Source organism: Pelecanus crispus, chromosome Z (genome assembly GCF_030463565.1).
Source record: "Pelecanus crispus isolate bPelCri1 chromosome Z, bPelCri1.pri, whole genome shotgun sequence".
NCBI classification, from domain to species: domain Eukaryota; kingdom Metazoa; phylum Chordata; class Aves; order Pelecaniformes; family Pelecanidae; genus Pelecanus; species Pelecanus crispus.
In genome coordinates this window covers 69,928,830-69,947,878 of record NC_134676.1, presented here as the reverse complement: position 1 = coordinate 69,947,878, position 19,049 = coordinate 69,928,830, and the positions used below count along the sequence as shown (strand labels likewise).

At 41.8% G+C, this 19,049-nt stretch overlaps 1 protein-coding gene across 3 annotated transcripts in view; it reads right to left on the bottom strand.

Annotated features, from left to right (window-relative positions):
* The window catches only part of MTAP (methylthioadenosine phosphorylase), a 36,817-nt gene extending 20,595 nt beyond the window's left edge, over positions 1 to 16,222 (bottom strand). Inside the window, exons 1-5 of one of the 3 annotated variants that reach the window (XM_075726333.1) lie at positions 16,187 to 16,218; positions 14,665 to 14,755; positions 11,281 to 11,367; positions 4,272 to 4,330; positions 1,703 to 1,870 (exon numbers count right to left, since the gene is read on the bottom strand). In XM_075726333.1, coding sequence (XP_075582448.1) covers positions 1,703 to 1,870; positions 4,272 to 4,330; positions 11,281 to 11,367; positions 14,665 to 14,754 — 404 coding nt within the window. In that variant the 5' untranslated portion in view covers position 14,755; positions 16,187 to 16,218. Of the gene's footprint in view, positions 1 to 1,702; positions 1,871 to 4,271; positions 4,331 to 11,280; positions 11,368 to 14,664; positions 14,756 to 16,186 lie in introns of those variants that run through there. The other 2 variants (XM_075726334.1, XM_075726335.1) reach the window with 2 other exon arrangements.
* Between the last annotated feature and the right edge of the window lie 2,827 nt (positions 16,223 to 19,049).

Sequence of the window (19,049 nt, the reverse complement as noted above, 5' to 3'; positions counted from 1 at the left end):
TTTCGAAAGGGATATGTTCTTAAAACCCAAACTTAACCGAGCTGATTATTTCCTTTCCAGTTCAGAAGTTATGATGCATACTGGCAAGTGCTGGGACATTTCAAGCTGTGGGAGGATATTAGCTAGCTTCAAAATGAATTGTTCATTTTGATAATGACATTTTGGATGAAGGATGGTCTCGGATTTCATATCTGGGTTCATTTCCTGTCTCTGTTAATGTCTTTCTGCCTGACCTCTGCAAGAGTTACGTTTCTCCGTACTTCCACTCCTCATCCATAGCAGACAATAACGCTACAATCATTCCAACTGTTTCTTGTTTAAAACTGCAGGCGCTCTGACCCAGAGGCTATTTCCTACCATGCACGCAATTCACAGCTTAGCACAGTTAGTCTCGCCTCACCTACCTAGGAGTCTGACAGATGATAATGCTGTACAAATAACTGGTGCTTTACTCACAGCCATCCAAACCACATATCCAAGTATGTTTAATATCTTTGCTACATAAGTCAATATTGATACTAAAATTACTCATTTCTAAGTACTACTGGCAGAATAAGGATGATTGTGATTTAATCTGTATAAATGATCAGCCTAAATACTTTTAGACTTGAAAAAAAGATGAAAAAAAAAGACCATAGTCAGCAATACAGCTGCTCTCCACCCATAAATCAACTCTAGTATAACAGGAAGCAGTTTATATGGGGCTTGCTCCTGCAGGGGACTTAGTCATTTAGATATACTGGACTTAAAATGTACTCTCTTACAAGAAAAAGCATTTCAGTTACACACACAAAACAATGTCAGTAAGTTAAAACTTGAATAGCACTGCAGAGAACAAACCCAGGTATACATGTTCAGCTGACAATGAAATATTGCCAGCAGCCTCACAAAAGCGCAAAGAGGCTACATCAACTATTCCAAACACTTAAAATTGGGTGGAATACCAATAAGACTTTCAGATATAGTACACCTATACAGATAGTACTATTAATAAATTTATCTCTTAAAAATGTGCAACTGTATTTTTTAAATACTTGGGTGTAGTTGGTGATCTTTAAATGTAGCTTTTTCCCCGCTGCCATTTGCCTGAATTTTTCTAAACGTCAGATAGTCAAGGAGGGGAGGACTGACTGGTGTACACACACTTTGGAAAAATTTTACTTCCTTTTGGTTCTTAGCAAATAAAAAATGTCAGCATCTCTCCCTGTCTTAAAACAACCTCCTCTCTCTTCCCACTGTGTTGCATTTGATCTTTCTTCTGTAGAGCCTCATTATTACTGCATGTATTTTCCTACCTGACTCCTACTATGCCTTCTTGCACCCCTTCATCTCATTTCAGATTCTTCTCAAAACTTCAAACAGCCTGTGCTCTTATCCATGTTCCTCCCCCACACCTGAGAACAGGAGATCTCTTCTCTTCAGAAGACTTCCCAAGAAGCTATACTTTAGTTCATTCGAGGCCATTCTTCAAAGCCTGGTATTTCTTCTATGTCTGTTAGAGCTGAACTTCTTGTAATCTCATTCCTGTTTCCTGTCATGACTTCTTGTATGAATCTCACTTTTTGCCATAAGAACTGAGGTTATCACCTCATTCCACAAAAACCTAATTTAACATTAACATGTTATTATATGGTTTAACCCCACTTGTCCCCTTTTGTCTCTGCGCAAACTACGAACACAATTAAAAACAAATGTTACTCACCTGTCAATGAACTGGTCAATTATGACAAGATCACCAGGTTGTACTTCCTCTCGTAATGAACCACAGGCAGTAGTCACTAATACATGCGAACAATTTTCTTCTTTTAATGCCCAGATATTGGCACGGTAATTGACATTTGATGGCATAATTGTATGATGCCTTCCATGTCTGCAAAGATACATGTTGCAAGAGAGTAAAATAAATCAGACTGAAATTGCCTTCCTTCTCCCAGATAAAGAGAATTCCAGGAAATGTAATTTCCCTAACAACCCTGGGAATGGAACTGATCATTTCAGCTACTGCCAGTGTAGCTTGTCTTCCTAACTGTATTACTGTTCCCTCAGTTTTTGATTTAAGAAGTTGTGGTGTAGTTTTCTTCTTAAATGCAAAATTTTTAAGTTCAAGACTGCAATGAAAAGAATCTTGAAAACACAATTCAAATATACTTCAGCAGCTTCAAAAGTACAAAAAGCATCTTTCTCTGAATTTTGTCAGTTCCATAGATTCTGAAAACCCAGGTGTAGCAAATGAAATCTTCCATACACTACGACAAATTTGTAAGATTTACATACACCTCTACAAATTTTCTGCCCAGAAGTGCCATTTGTATTCTCCCACCCAGAAAAGAGCAGCACATCACAGGAATTAAAACTAGAAAGAACACAGTTTTAATCTGTTGTCTTCCCAAAGAAAACAGTAGAATCATCACATTTTTCTCTTTGCTCTTAAAATTATCTGACAGCTTTCATAAATTAGAAGAATGACTTCACACTGCTGCAGCATGTTTTTTCACTAAGACAGGAAATACTTAGTCTTACAAGCACAAGCTTTCATGTTATCTCTGTCATCGCTACAGAGGTACATCACTCACATAGTGACTAAACACATTTGAAAATTATTTTCAAATACGTAAGAGGCAAGGAGGAACTTAATTTCACAACTGATTCTTTCACAGTGACCAAGAGGTCTTGAGAACTTGATCAGTTGTGAACTGGGAGTTGCACACAACATGACCAAGCACTGTCAGGCAGGATTCCCATGTTGTCATTAGCATTTCTGATAAGCTACTAGGCATGTAGTTTTATTGTTTAATGTTGCAGTTGTTGCCATAACCCTCTTCTAGAATATACATGCCTTTTTTTTTTTTTTTTTTTTTAATCTGGCAATCATAAACAACTCTGTTATTTTTCTGAAAACACGAAGTGAAGCTGCAGGTACCTCAGCCCCAAAAGTAAACTCATGGGGGTGATACGTAAATGGTCATAAATCCCAGTGAGGATGTAAACCACAGCCAAGCTGCTCAGTCATCTGTAGCCCAAGGCCTACTTTGATACAGCACGTCTATAGGACCTTGGCTTAGCATTTCATTTGAGAAAATGAGAAAAATGTTGTCCACGTGTAATCAAATACATGAGCAAAGCCCATGCAAGGTAAGAAAAGTAAAACCACAGAAAGAAGTGTAGCTGCAGAGATGGTAACAGTCAGCAGCTTAAGGGAAAAATACTGGGCATGAAAAGAATTTTGGGGCCCTGAGTGCACCACTGGGTCATAATTGCTCTGGCCAGCCTCACCCTGGGCCTCCACCCAAACACCCGGTGCCCATGAGTCCAGGTGCTCCCGCCTCCAAGCTCAGGCCCCAGCCCTCACTCCTGGCCTGAGCAAAGTCACAGGTGTGCCTGTCCCCAGCTGCGTCTCCCGGATGGCCTTCAGACCTCTGCTGTCGTTTGTCTCCAGACACGTTTTCTGGATGAACTTTGGACACACACCGCAGCCTTGTCTCCAACCCTGTCTCTGGCCCCATCTCCTACTGCTCCTGCCTGGACTCCCTGGATGATTACCGGACTTGATTCATCACCTCGACTTGTCTGGGACTGCTGATGGACCCTGTTATCAGCACCTGGCTCCACCCGTGCTGTTCAGATGCTGAGAAGTGTCAGTATTCCTATGTCTAATCTAGTAGCACATTGGTCCTAGATATCCACTGTTACGTTAGTGTGAAATTTCCATGTGCTCATCTGTAGATCCTGTTTCGAGATTCTCTTCTGAGTATGGTAAGAGATGTTTCAATAAAAACGACCCAGGGAGGAAGAACGACATGGGATGCAGCCTCCTAAGCAATAAAGGTAACAGCCAGAGGACTCAATAATCAAAGGGAATGATTTGGAAGAGTCTGCAGTGGTACCAGAGATACAGTTCATCTGGAAACAGGCAATTTCCCAGTTTCACAAAGGAAATTTGCAAACACAGGGAGCAGACAGATTACTGAGGTTATCAGGCACAACCTACCTACCACCAGAGCAGGCAACCTTGCAGGTTGCTGTTATTCCTAGGGCAACAGCCCCCACTGGATTTCTCTTTCCTAACCTAGATGGTATTTTTAATACTCTTAGTCCCTGCAGCATCAAATTTGTTCAGCAAAAAAAAACCAGACTGCTGCTGGACTTTGCTAGCAACCACACAGAGCAAGATGAAGTCAGAGTAAAAATTCAGTTCATCTAATGTAAAAAGAAAAAACTTTTCAGAAAACTTCAAGACACATAATATAAAACCCCTTAAAACGTTCATTTACCTTGCCAACAGCACACAGTCCACATTTTTTATCTTTCCCAATATCAAAGCATCCGAAGGCTGCAAAGCAAGCAAATAAGAATGAGCTACAGCCTGACAATCACATTAGAAACCTTAACTGCTATTTAAAGATAAGCATGATAGTTATGAAAGGAAATACTGGTTACCACTGTTGTCTCACATTTTCTTCAGCTCAGAGTAAGCCTGTAATTTGATACGGCAGATTAGTAAAACAGTCTGGAACAGGAAGATCAAACTTGACACTGGAAGGATTATCACAGTTTTTCTGTGCTCATACCAACATAAAATATTGCAACTCCTTACTTTAGGGTTTGAAACAGTAACACTTTCAAATACTTTGAAACACTGTTTGTGTAGCACTGTTTGAAACATGAAAAAACAAACATGTACATTTTGCCTTTAAATTGGTTAGCACATCTCACTCTCTCCTGTAAACTTTAGTTGCTTTTTGCTAAACAGGTGCCATTCCCTATTAAAAGCCCTCTCCCAGCAGAAATCACATTTAATCTGTTCCTTTCCATAACACTCCCCACTCTCTTCTCTATCCTCTTTTTACCATGGCCCCCTAGCTCACACGCATGTTCTAGACTCCTCCAACCCACCCTTCATTCCCGCTCCAGCTTCCTGATAAACTCCCTCTTCCCTGCTGCTGGGTGTCCTGCTTTTGGGGAGTGAATTGTGATATGACAGACAACTTCTGGTACACTAGCGGCAGAAGTAGTGTCGGATTTGTTCAGCCCAGGGACCAGGAGACAGCATGCACTCTCCTCTCACAGCTACAGGAGAACAGGCATTCCTCCCGACTGACCAACCAGCCAGGAAGCTACAGTATTTTGTTTTTCGCTGCCCAGCTGGGACACGTGCCCTGCCTTGGAGATGGTCATACTGTCCCCGTGGGGCAGCCCCCAAGACATCCATCACCACTACAACAAATTAACTGCTCTGTGGGCTGTTCCTGGACTATATGCAACAGGGATCTGAAATACACAATGCTTCCAGCTTCCCTTTTTGTTAAAAAAATGCAAGGCCTCTGTTTAATTAGATGCTAAACTGTATTTGTGCTGAGCAGTGGTGCAGTTGGATGTGCTGCTTCTCATACCCAAAACTGTGTGCATTTCACTCTTTTTATTGCAGTGCAGAAGAAACTGTAAATAAGCTGGAAGCCACTCTGGAAATCTCTCCTTCCATGCCCTGGGATTTAAAGCAGAAATAGCTATTAACAAAAACTGCGATTTTTTTACTAATCACAAGTTTCTAAGTGTCTAGAAGGACTCACACATTTGCATTTAGAAACGTTCTGTTGCCTGCTACTTGATATTATTTTATTTGTATTTTAATGCTAGCTGCACGATTTCAATTACCATTTAGTTTTACAGCTGTTAATTCTATTACACACATGAAAATTTGCAGAGATCTAGAATAAAGTAGTAAGTTGAGTCCCACATAGCTGCATTTTGGAGATACTAATTTCTAATAAAAACACCACTTTCTATTCCCTATTGCACAGCTCTTTTTGGTCATTTTTAATGTGAAATCTCTTCAAAGCACCATGATTTACTCAATCACCTAGGTTTAAATTCTGCCAGACACAGGTTTACCACTTTTTTTTTAATAAAGGGAATATTCCAGAATATTTATTTTTAGAACTGTATTGTATTCTGCCTTCTTTTTAAAAGTCTCCATTTAACAGTAACCTATTGACATTCAAATGTTTAATCTATTTACCTTACTTTACACATACTCTTCTGAACCAGACACGGTTTTAAAAGTGAAATTTCACACAGGGCGAAAACCTTGCTGTCTTGTTGCCAAGGCATTTTGATGTTTCAACATTCCACAACAATGACAGTTCACAATAATTAGCACTTGGGGGTTTGTTTTTTGGGTTTGTTTTGGTTTGTTTAGAGATTGCACATTTGTTGCGTGAAGTAACGAACATGCAACTTAGCTCACAGCGGGATACAAAAATACTCTTAAAAACTAAAGAGGACTTCAGCTGAAATTCCTTGCCTCCTATCAAAATGAATCGTGAAGATCAGTAAGATGAAGACTGGATCCTTTGCTTTACAAGTGAGAGATTCAAGTTTATTGCAAGCGATGGATTCAAGTTTATATCAATTTCCAAAATATTTGGGGTAGAAGGGTACAATTTAACTGCTATTTGATACTCATCCCCACCGCATAACTGCACTGAATTCTGGCATATACCGCTGATGCAGCAAGAATTCAACTCCTTTGAAATCCAACAGGCTTCAAAATCTAGTTGCAGCAGCCAGGGTTTCCTTCCCTGTCTGCTGTCATCCTAGTCACTTCAAAAGGGTTCAGGGTGGCTGTGTAACAGGACCAGTTGTCATCTCTATACAGATTTCCACAGAACACATTCAGGGCATCTTCCAGGTGACTGCCTGAATACCCTTCTTGCCTGATTGCTAGAAACATGGCAGAGAGAAAGATTTGGAACAAAGAATGCGCTGCTAAATGATGAACTGACAGTTTAAGAAAAGAATTTGCAGATACTGCATCATGGGTCATTAAAAGAGAGGAAATAAGGATAAATCAGCATGTGTAAAGTTACAAGGAAGCGCAAAATACAGACATTTCAAACTATGCATTAACCACATAACAGAGCTAGTGGGAGAAAAAGAGCAGAACGGAATCACACACAAGTTCTTTCCAGTGCCGTACCTCTCTACTATTATCTCAGTTGTAGTGAGGAGCTTTGAAATGCTGGTAAAATAATAAAAACTTCCAATGGAACAATCTGAATTTAAAGTTGTAATACAGTATTTTTAAAGCAGGATTTTATAAAAGGCCCAATAAAAAGTTCTTGAACATTAGTAATTCATATAGGTATTTAACTACTTCCCCTTCCACAAAATCCCAGTCAGATATATATTACTCAGTGTTGCAAAACAGAAAAGGAAGCAAAGAACCCTGGGCAGTTAACCCTAAATTATGACAGTAACAAACAACTGAAATAAATCCCCTTTGTCTGCAACATAAATATGCATAAAGTACTATTCATGTGCTGCTTACAGAATTAATTTTTTCCTTGGTCTCACCTCAGAAGCAAGCTGGAACAGAAGAAAAGAAAATGAACAAGCCAAATAAAAGTCTCAGGAAAACTTGAGATGGAAAAGTATCTCATAGGTTCCCCAAGTCTTTATTTAACCTGTGATCTAGTTTAGGAACCAAACGACGTACATCGTTTTGGGGAGGCGGAAGAGGAGCTTTAGTGTTATGTCACAAGGTCTGATTTTCCTGATGCAAGCATACAAAGCTCATTTGCAAGGTGGATCCCTTCCCCTCCTCCCCTGCTTCGTTTCCCACATACACCCTATGATGAAAAAAAGAGGGGGGTACCTAAATTAACTTTCTAGAACAGGAAAATATTTTGCCGATTTTGGGAAAGGTGATTCAGAACCAACTTCTGTCACCCAGAAAACAAAACAATCTAACTGAAAGTTTATTCTGAACAAAATTTTGTTAGTAGCTTCAAAATTCAATGATGAAGGTAAATGCTGCTGCAAGCAATTTTCTTATTCTATAAGAAAACAATATTTTCCATATCTGGAGATGGAATGCCATAAGTTTTTAAGGTATTTGCCACAGAATACCGAATTTTTGATGCAATGAAAATGGTGCAAGTGGACAAGGGAGAGAACAAGGCTAGCTTATTAACAGCTGTAAGGATATTTATTTTTTAAAAAAATAACGTACTGCATCTTCCCTAGTATTACTAATGCAACTTGAAAGATCATGGGAGGACCAATGCCAATAGAGAATTTCAAAAATTCTCATACTAGTTTCCTTTAAAGTTTTCTGCATTTCACCTGAAAAAAATAGCCCCACATTCCCTGATGATGTAAGTTTTGTTATTAAGTAATTCTTGTGATTCAAGAAGGCCAAAGCAGAAGACAAATCAAGGACTCTATATGAACAAAATGTAAGCTATTATTCTGCTTCTAAAGGTAAAGAAACAGCATTAAAGAAACGTCTATTTTGCTGTTGTCAAATGTCACAGGTGCTAAGCAACATCACCACCAGAAAGGTGGTCAGTTAAAAGTCTTTTGGCTATGTCCTTGCCAAGAAACTTCAGAATTAAGACCCAGAACATAAGGAAAGTAGAATCATACACTTTGCATTTTTACAGGATAGAATGAAATGGACATATATTTTTTAACTATGCCTTGCATTTTTCTTTTGGCATTCAGACATTCATTTTCATTCTTCCTAATTTTGCTTGAACTAAATAGGGTTGATGTTGCATCTGTAATTTTCCCAGCAATGAAACAACCACAAAGTTCTGAACACTTATTTAGATTAAGCCCTTTACCTCTTAAAATTTCAGGCAGAGTCTCTCTCCACTGATGTCACAGCTCTATGAAAAAGCATCTTTATGGCAGAAAAACCCCAGTCTGGTTTTATTTCAGTAACAATCAAGAACAAGACACACCTTTAGAAAAAAATACTAACATAAACCACAAACTCCTGAACTTTTCCAAGCACACTTAAAAAAACAGTTCTCTTTGCCCTTTAGCATTCGCCAATAGCTGCTTCTCTCATCTCTGTTGTTCTAAAATGAGAGAGGCAGACTCTGTAACACCTCCTTCCTGAATGCTAGAAAGTCTCAGCAGCAAAATAAGCAAACACTGATCCACCTGATGATACCAGTTAAATTTATGAGGTTTGCTTCTGCTTCAGATTGAAGTCCATCAACCTGATCCACTCAATGCACTTTATGCCACTGTAACTTGTGGTCTAAGCCCTGCACGTCTTACACTAAGGCTGATCCACCAGTTGCTTCATGAGGGCGAAAACTGCGTTCAAACACTGAAGTTAATGCGATTCCATGCAGGACTGAATCTACATGAAACAACCATCAGACCAAGGGCCTGTGTTCTTAGGAGCTCAGGTCTGCAGGCAGAGAGAAGAGATACAGTCTAGCAGGGGTTAAGGACAAAAGTTCACTGTTTGGCTGTGCTCCCCTTCACAGATACAGAAGCCCTACAAATCATAGAATCATAGAATTGTTTAGGTTGGAAAAGACCTTTAAGATCATCCAGTCCTGCAGTCTTCCAACCAGGTAAGCTTAACAGTCCCAGTTCAGCTCACCACAGTATCTAGAATCCACGCTTAGTTCCTACCATGGCATCTCAGTTATACCTCTCCCCCCTTACACAGAGATAGAATATTCACAAGCTTTTTCTTTAAGTTCAGCCTATGTTAAATGCATAACACACAAGCTCAGACAGAGCCAGTCCATTGATCAAGGCTTCTCACAAACCACAACAGGCAATGAAGATTTATTTTCCCCTATTCATGTTGCATTCTGTGAAGAACACAGAAAAAAACCCAGCAGCTAAGCTGCTTCCTAAACAAAATTAAAAAAGCCTTCCATACTGACCAAAGGTGCAAGATCAAGGAAGCTTTTTCCACTCCCTTGCAGAGAACACATCCTGCAGGTACTCCTACTCTCCTCAGTAATACTAAACCCTGCTGTAGGCCACCTTACTGCACTGCAGTATTTGGGCCACCCAAATCCTGTTGCATCCCAGTGCTGTGACAGAACAGCCCTCCAAATGCTGTGCTGCCGCTGTGCCCTTAACTCTGACAACTGAGCAGGCCCCTGTGAGGGAGGAGAAGAGTGTCTCATCCTTCCTGGATACAAAGGCTTCAGTGAATATGTGCTACCAGCATAGTGCTATTTTTGCTTTGTGAGCAGTCTGCATACACAGCCATGCTGTGACCATCCATGACTCTCAAAAAATAGGGAATGCAATGGCAAGTGGTTGGGTTTAGCCAGTCCATTCTACTTCAGACCAATGCTGGCTACCAGTTGGAAAGCAGGGTATGGAAAATGGAGGAGGCAAGTTCCCTTTATTCTCTTGTGGTTGTTAGCAGATTTTGAAGGATGGTGGAAAAGTCAAATGTATTTTTCTGATTATGTTTTCTCCTCCCTTAATCTTTACCTCCTTCCCCTTCTTGAATGGCGCACACACCAAACTCTGCTTGCTCTTTACACTCTTACTTCTCCTTTAAACCATTTTGAATGGAGGCACGGATTCAGATTTTCAATCACACACCACAGCACTGAGCTTTCTGGCAAGCTTCTACCCATAAAATGGCTCTTGCTACCACATGCCAGATGTTTTATTGTATGTATACTAGCTTACACTGGTAGATTTCATAAGATCTAATTCTGACTGCAATTATAAAGCGTCCAGACTCCTCTGGTCTTAGGACATTACAGAATATCTGAGATCCAGTTCTTCTATGAACTTCCTGTGTCAACTAGAACTTCTCTCCCACTTGATTTCCTGCCTATAAAACCCTGTCTCAACCTTTGTCTTGCCTGTTCCGACTATAAATGCTTTGGGGCAGGAATTGTCCTTCACAACACGCTCGGCACTGTGTGTAGAGCAACACCCCCAACCTCCACTCCCTTTTGCTGAGGAAAAGGGCTGAAGCAATGTGAAGGAGAGTTGGTCAAGAATACATGTGCCACAAAAACAGTTTCAGAGCTTCATTTTCAAATCAGTTTAAAATTATGTGATTATAAGCACGACTGTAAGGAGACCATTGGTATGTAAACCATAATTCAGGGAAAATGGTGGCCCATATACCTCAAAGGACAGTTTTCTGCAGTTCAGAAAGGTTCCTGGGGCGATCTGACATATACTACAGGTCACACAACAGCACCAATTTGAAAGAGATGGTTTATTTCTCTTGACTGTAAATTCAGGACTGAGTTTGTAAATTCATCCAATGGACAAATGAGAAGAGGTATAGTCTCCTTTGCACGTCATCTTTCTAACACCTTGCTTCTACAAACTAAGAATCACACAATACATAGCAACTAAAAGGAAATAGTCTTGTGACAGTACCTCCTTTATGAATTCATTTAACAGTCTGAAAATTCTTAAAGCATACAAATGTCTTTAAAACCAGCAAAAAGTCTCAGTAATAAAAAAAAAGGTTATACAGACCTTGCCATAAGGAGTATCAACATATTTTTCTGTTCTTCCTTCTAAGATATCTGGATCATCCAGGCCAGTTCCACCAATAATTCCGATCTTACACAGAAAAAGTACATATTAGTCCTCTTGAGATTACGCTCCATTTAACAGCATGTCTGAAAAACTAACTAGGCAGCTACAAAACCTATCTTCTGCTTGAGATGGGTCTAGATTACAGATCAACAGAACATAATATGCCTAGCACATATTCCCAGAAAGGAAATTTTAAATGACTGATTTTAAACAACTGTATTTAACTTGCCAGTTTCATACACTATGATTCTCCTCTGTAAAGATACCCAATTTAAAAAGCTATGGGAAATGTGCAAAGATGTCCCAATTCATCATTTATTCCCAGTACAAAAATGAAGGGTGCTATTTGGGAATGACTCTAATGAGTAAGAAATACCTATATAATGCATATTATAACAAAGACTTCTTGTTTCCATGGGGAAAACCAGTCCTATACATAATGGCCATACTGAATACCAGGCATTACTATATAGTATTACACATACAAAATAATGACAACTTTTTTCAAAAATTAGAAGGTTTTTGTGTTGGCTTGCCAGGATCTAAGAACTTCCCTGTTTCTCTAAGTTGTCTCTCTACAGCTTCTGAAAAGGGGGACAGCTCAACAGCATCTTCACAAGTGAAATAAAAAGAATCTGCTGACAATTTCACCTGCTGTGAGCACTGCTGCGTTTCTTCACATATTTACAGTTAGCTTGTCTGGTACCTAAGAAGGTGCAGACTTCGCCTGCAGCTGGGTCGCTAACGGTCTCCTCTGTAGATGCACTGGTGTCAGGTTTTATTCAACTCACAACCTTTCCCTAAGTAGAAACTTAACAGACTCTTGTTCCTCCTACTTTTTTTAATGAGGTCTTTTCAAGTACTTTTTTCCCAAATTTTTATGAAATTGACTAACAGTTTCAAAGCATAATGGGAAGGGAAAAAAAAGGGGAAAAGGGCCACGTAAATAATATGTATTTTATTTCCTTAGGAAATCAGGCTAAAAGTCCTGTGTTGTGTTTTGACACAACTTTTAGTGAAGAAGCATGAAGTGACTCACAATTACCACCTATCTGTCATGCTTCACTAATCACCGATTTCTTGTTCTTGCTCATCTGTCCTAATTCTTTTGTAAAAAAGGGGAAAGAAGGAAAAATGGTAATTTGAAACATACATGCTCACTGAGACTAGACTCACCCGTGATTTTGCACTGCAATTAAAGAAAAACGCATCTGAATTTTCTTGTTTCTAGTTCATCATTGGAAAGTACCTTGTTTTGGTCATTCCAGGGATAATCCCATTTTCAATCACGTAAAGTTTTCTCTTGAGCTCAGAACACTTCTAGCTCTTTGGATGGAATGGGTACTGTCAGACCCTTCACAACCTCAAGTTTAGTAATGGTATTTAAAAATAATGTCACCATTTATCACACACAGAGAAAATGCTACTGGTTTTTTTTTTTTTTTTTCAAATGCAACCAGTTGTTGAAAAGTTTGTCTCACTTCTAAGTTGAAGAATTCTAATCATGGCTGAGTGCTTCTCATGGGAAAAAAAAAAATTTGGAACCATTCTGGTATGACTTATTACCGCAGGGTTCCACCATTTTTTTATTATTTTTAAAGACAGCAAATTTCTCAAGTAAAACCTCCAGACTTCAATGTGCAACACCCCCCTCCACAACACACACCCAGCTGTCTCTTACTCTAGTTTTTTCTTAACTCTTACATTCATAGAGACCTCATTTGTTCAACTACTATATTAGTCAGCTCATCAAGTATTTCATTTCAACAAGCAGAGGCTCTGTGGTCTTAGTTACACACCAAATAATTCTCGGAGAAAGCTTTCCACACCAGATGGTGTAAATGCTGATACGCTGAAGTAGTTTTGACAGATCTCCTATTTCCTTTTGCTACCCCCCTGTGGAGCACGAGGAGTAGTGCAAAGTAAAAACCCACAAACTCCAACCCTGAATATACTCAAGCATTAGGGAAGACCTAGATAATTGTTTGCAGTGGTATTGATGGGTCTGTTCCCATGTTAATCATGTTGTTTATTTATCACAAACATTCAGATTGTTAGATTGAAAAATGAAAATCCTGAAAACTATATAAATTTTAGGATGAACAATTTTTTGCCTTAAGAATCATGTAAGAAGTGTGCAACAGGAACAATCATAAAACTCAAAATCAACAAAAGACCACCTTTAACATTGTTCATACATGCATTCAGTAAACAGGGACGATTACTACATTAACAGAAGCCAGGACCAAAATGGTGACTTTTTTTTTTAACCTGGGGAAAAAAAAAAGAAAAATCCTTCAGTAACTTAACTAGTTTTAGTTTGGTATAATGCTCATTTTATTAGTTCCCTATGACCTAACATTGAGAATATTCAAAAGGGAATGCTTACCTGCCTGAATTTTTATGTCTGGCAAAGTGAAAGTTGTTGGGACTGAAAAAAACCAGTGCAATGCTGGAGATACCAGCTACAGCTACAAGACATAAAAGTTATTTTGGAACCGCAATGCTTTAAGGTCCTTACGAACACGCAGAACCAGCACTGTTAACAGGCTGTTCTTGTACCAGACAGCAGCACACCTGATCTGTAGCAGCACAGAGCTCAGTCTGTTCACGGCAGCACAGGCCTGCTTTCAGATTGCTCTTGGGCTCCCTACTCCTGCCGCTGCAGTGGCATCAATACGTGCTTGTGCTGCACCGCTCAGTTCCAGAGCAGGCTTTTACACCAACAGGCATGCTGTCAGAAATGGCAGTAGTGCAACAAGCTGGCAAAATATTCACAGCTCCCAGGGTGGAGAACCCACAGCATGGAAGAAGAGCTAAGACTACCTTGAAATTGCTCTTGCCTTCTTCCTCCCTGCAAAACACCTCAGCAGCAGTTTGGTCAACCTTAAAAGCCACCTTAGGCAACACTGGCTAGGGAAATGCTGGGCTCACTATAATTCACGGGGGAGCTACTGCAGTGGAAGGAAAGTTAAGCCAGCAGAGATTTGTTGAAGCAGCCACTTCTCCAACCACGTAATGCCAACTTGGAGATAACAGCTCCAACCCTAAAATTAATTTTATTTTAGAATTATTTTAGAGTTATTTTTCCTCTAGTTTATGTAATCAGCTACGTCTAGGGGCTAGAGATCCAAATATTCTGATTCTATATTAAATTCTGCCTTACAGACCTTCTAGCGAATTCTCAAAAGGAATGCAGCTCCTCTAGGCTCAGTGGGGAGATATCCTGCCAAGGGAGCTAAGGTCTATTTCCACCTAGCAGCCCAGGCATTGAAGACAAGGAACAGCAGAGAGGAGTCAACTCAGGGAGAAAAGTCTCACCTTTCCCCAAGAGGCAGAGACTGTCACATCTAGGAGTGGCCTCAAGAATGGAAAGATGCAAGACTGTATGCTCCATTCCAGACTTTGCATCCTACAAAGGGACATGAAGGACATGACCCGTAAAAATTAATGGAGACTGTAAGCTAAGGCTATCTGGAATTAAATTTAAAGTAAAACGACATTGCAGTGGAATGAATCATTAAGTATTTTACTACGGTATAGCCCATCTCAAACATTGGGATGAAGACCAACAAAAGTGAAACAAATTGCAAAATCAAAAGCATTTCTCTATGGGAGTCCAAATAATGATCACGCTTAAGTGCGTGCCTTTCTTCACCTGCTGTTTGGTGAAATTCCTCTAATAGGTTCAAGCACAAGACACAGAAGTACCAGTGCAGTAACAGTCTACACTTGTCCACCTGAGGATCTTAAACACCGGTACATGTTAAGCGTTGTCACAATCAGCTATCAGTCTTCGGGACAACTAACAACCGATGACTACATCTGTATTCCTCTCTTCTATTTTGGGGATAATGAGAAGGGAAGATGGCACTAAAAAGACTGTCACTTAAAAGGAGATAAACAGCAAGCCGCATACAATTTGCAGTTGAAAGAATAAACTTGCTGTCTCTGTAAAATAAAGACAGATTATACCGGACTTCTACACACCGAAACAACGGGGAGAGTTACTTCACCTCAGAAAACTAATTCAAATTTCGGTCAAAACACAAACCCAGAGTTTCAGCCCAGCTGGCCTGTCGCAGGCCGTCACCTTTTGGAGCCATTTTTTTTTAAGCACAGGGGACGGACACGCCTTAGGCGAGACTTGCTGCGCCGGCTCACTTCTGCTGCAGCTTCGGGACCTGTGCACCCTGCGGCAGCTGCAAACCCTCCCCGCTGCCTCTCCCTGAGAAAATCCGACGCACGGCAGCCGCGTCGTAAACCCTGAGCAGCAGAGGACTCCGGATTTCGTTTAAAAAAAAATAAATAAATAAAAAAAAATGGTCTCTTCCGGCACAGCCGCGGGAGAGGCACCGGGGAGGGCCCGGGCCGCGGCGCACGGCCGGGGAGGATGGCAGGGCGGCCCGCGGCAGCGCCGCGGCGCCCGAGGCGCGGGGGACCGGCGGGGGCTGCCCGCCCCGCGGCGGAGAGGCCCCGCGGCGGAGAGGCAGGCGGCCGCCCGGGCACGCCGCCCGCCATGGCGGCCCCTCTCCCGCCTGGCACTGCGGAGGGCCGCCGCGCTGCCAGGCCCGCTCCCGGCGGGCGGGGCGGAGGGGAGGGGAGGCGGGAAAGGAGCAGGGAGGGAGCGGGGAGCGGGGAGGGAGCGGGGAGGGCGCGGCGGGCGGCAGCGCCATAGCGCAGCGGCGTGGCCCGCGGCGCGGCCCGCGCCCTTCCCCGCCCGCGCCGCAGGGCCCGCAGGCGGCCCCGGCAGGGAAGGCGGCGGCAGGCGGGGACAACGGCGGGGCGCGGCGCCTCGCCGCCACCTCCTCTGCAACCCACAGCGGCGCGGACCCGCGCTTACCTTCACGGCCGCCGCGGCGGCGGCCATTCTGGCCGGAAAAGGGGGGGGGGGGGGGGGGCCGGGGCGGGGCGCTTGGCAGCCGGCCAGCCCGCAGGGCCGCTCGCCAGGCGCTCGGCCCCGCCCCCCCCCCCCCCCCCCCCTTTCCGCGCTCCCCGGGGCGGCGGAGCGGGGCCGGGGAGCGGGGGCGCCGGGCGCTCCTCGCTAGGTGGCAGCGGCCGCCCGCGCTGGGGGGCCCGGGGAGGGGCGGGGGGAGGCCCGGCAGCCCCGCGGCGCGGCAGGCCCGTGCCTGCGGCCCGAGGGGGAGAGGCCGGGAGCGCCCGAGGAGTCGGCGCCCCGGGCCTGAGGGAGCGGTCGGCGGGCGTGAGGCCGCCGCCAGCCGTTGTGCCGAATGCCGGTCACGCAGCCGGAATTCCTCTGGAAACGATTACGTTCCGTACGATGCAGGAGAGCCCGTGGAGTAAAATCCGGTTTATCGTGACTTTGTGCCACAGGATGCCACATAACTGCGTTGTTTTTTTTTTTTTTTTCCTCTCTTCCCCAGAATATCTCCTGTCCAGAAGTGGATATTGCTATTCCTTTATTCCTGGGTATTTCTGTTAATTCCTACACTTCAGCGGTGGCCTCATCAGAACGCCGCCAGCGTGCTTTGGAAACATCGCTATCGTCTGGTCGGTAAGCCCTGAAATGTTACTGCATCCTTGAAATGTATCCTTAGTGGCGTTTTTAATACTTTTTTAAAGAGCTTTCATCCTGAGAGTCCTTTCATTAAGTCGAGGAGAATGCTGCTATGTTTAACTACCTCTTGAAAATGCAGCCAGGGTAACCATCCTGCTTTCTTTTTAATACTTCTGATTTCTGTGTTTATATGCGACTCTTCGGGAGTCTTCAGTGACTGCATGTAAACGGAGCAATGCTGCAGCTGGTGGTATGTAAATATTTTTCTACTTTATGCTGCAGTTCCAGAAAACAGTATTCCACGAAAGTCATGGTATAATCAAAATACTTTATCTACTTAAATGTGCAAGGATGTGCTGAAAATGCTAAGCACTGGCTCAGTCTCTCCGAAAACTAACTTTCAGGTGGTCCATATTTCAGCTGGACCACCTACCATATTGCCAGAGACACTGTGGCTTATTTGACTTCCCCAAAAAATTTCTCAATTTATCAACAGAGGGTGGAACTAAACAGCACCACAAAATGCCTGGAGCACCCTATAAAACAGTGACACGAAGCAAAAAGTGCTGATTAGTACTGGATTGCAAAGAAATGGCAAAACAAAACCAAAATTCCAGCTCTAACCTGTGTGAAAATTCCTAATTTATAGTATTTGTAACTAAGTGGAAAAGGTTTATTTTCAGTTAAAAACCCGTTCATTTAGAGGTTTAATATGGTGTAAATCAAGGGTGGTCTTTTCAACATGTCTTGGGAAAAAAAAAAGGCATTTTATTTTCTTTCTGAAGTATGCATATATAGGAAGTAGAAAGTATATTTAGCTTGGAGAGCTAAATACAGCTTCAAGTGATATAAAAAGGTAAATGTTGTATCATTATATATTAATAATTACAATTTTCCTATTTGTGGTATTTTTCTTGTTGCCACAAGTCCATATATTCAAGCAGAATATTCATTTTACCATAACATGATACTACGTTTTGAGAAGCTTTAATAGTTTTGATATGTTTATGTATTTTATTACTGTAGATAGATAAAAATATCAAATGTAGAGCTTTCAAAAATAGCCAATATCTTGTTAATTGGAAGTACTTGTTTTTAAAAATTTTTGTTGTAGATTCTTTAGAGCAACTTTATCTGTCAGAGAGACCTCAGCCATCAGACATGCCATTCTCATGTGCCACTCAGTGCTACCTGTCTGTTAAAAAATGTCACATACCTGCTAGTAAATGCAGACTCAGATTCATCACTGAACATACGTCCTGGATTTTATCGCAGCTGAGAAATCTGCTGAGATCTGTGAGGCAGTTTGTTATATACCAGAAAAAGGGTATTCCTGATAACTTAAGGCAGTAGCAGCTAGTGCTGAACTTGCGTTTCAGCTGGAATTTGCTCTCTGTGCAGCGTTAAACACTATCCTCTTGTCTTTAGTGTATGTTAGAGATCTTTGTACACAGCTGGGATGTTTGTCACAGGGTCTGAAGACTTCTTACTGCAGTTCAAAATGTGAGACTATACTGATGAGAAATGGGCTTTGGAAAATCATAGTTTAATAAAGGGAGAGGGAAGGACGTGGATAAAGTTACGTGTTAACTTTTTCAGTGCTCTGTAGTATAGGCATAATACCATATTAAGACTGGAATTTACTATTTTTCTCATTCTAGGTTGGCCTTTCTATTGAAGGTATACGTTCTACTTTCAGTGCACAGAATCTTTTAGTGAATAATTTTTGGCAATTCCTTCTGTGTAATTCTACTACAGTTTTTCTCTGTTGAATTGCTTACAAAAAGCTGTGTCAATTGTATTGCAGTATTCATCTTTTACCACAACTATGTGCAATCTGTTTGCTTTTCTGGTTCTATTTTTTGCTTCTTTTTGAATATGAGAGCTCTCTTTGTTTAAATAGTATGAAAATACTCACTATTGGAACTCTCAGGGACTGTAAGCTAGAAGAGTCCTTTCTTACTCCCAATTAAAGCTTGTGCTAGCTGTTCCTGCGCAGGCGGTTCCCATGGTAGTTTGAAACTGTAGCTGTCCAGAGAGGTACCAGCTTTCCAACTTCATACTTACGGACTCTCTGTACTGTATGTATTTTGTAGGAGTGTTACTCTGTATAAAGCTCCATTATATCCAGGGTAAATCTGAACACAGAACAGTAAGCAGAAAAGCCTGCTCATGGTGAATTGTTAAT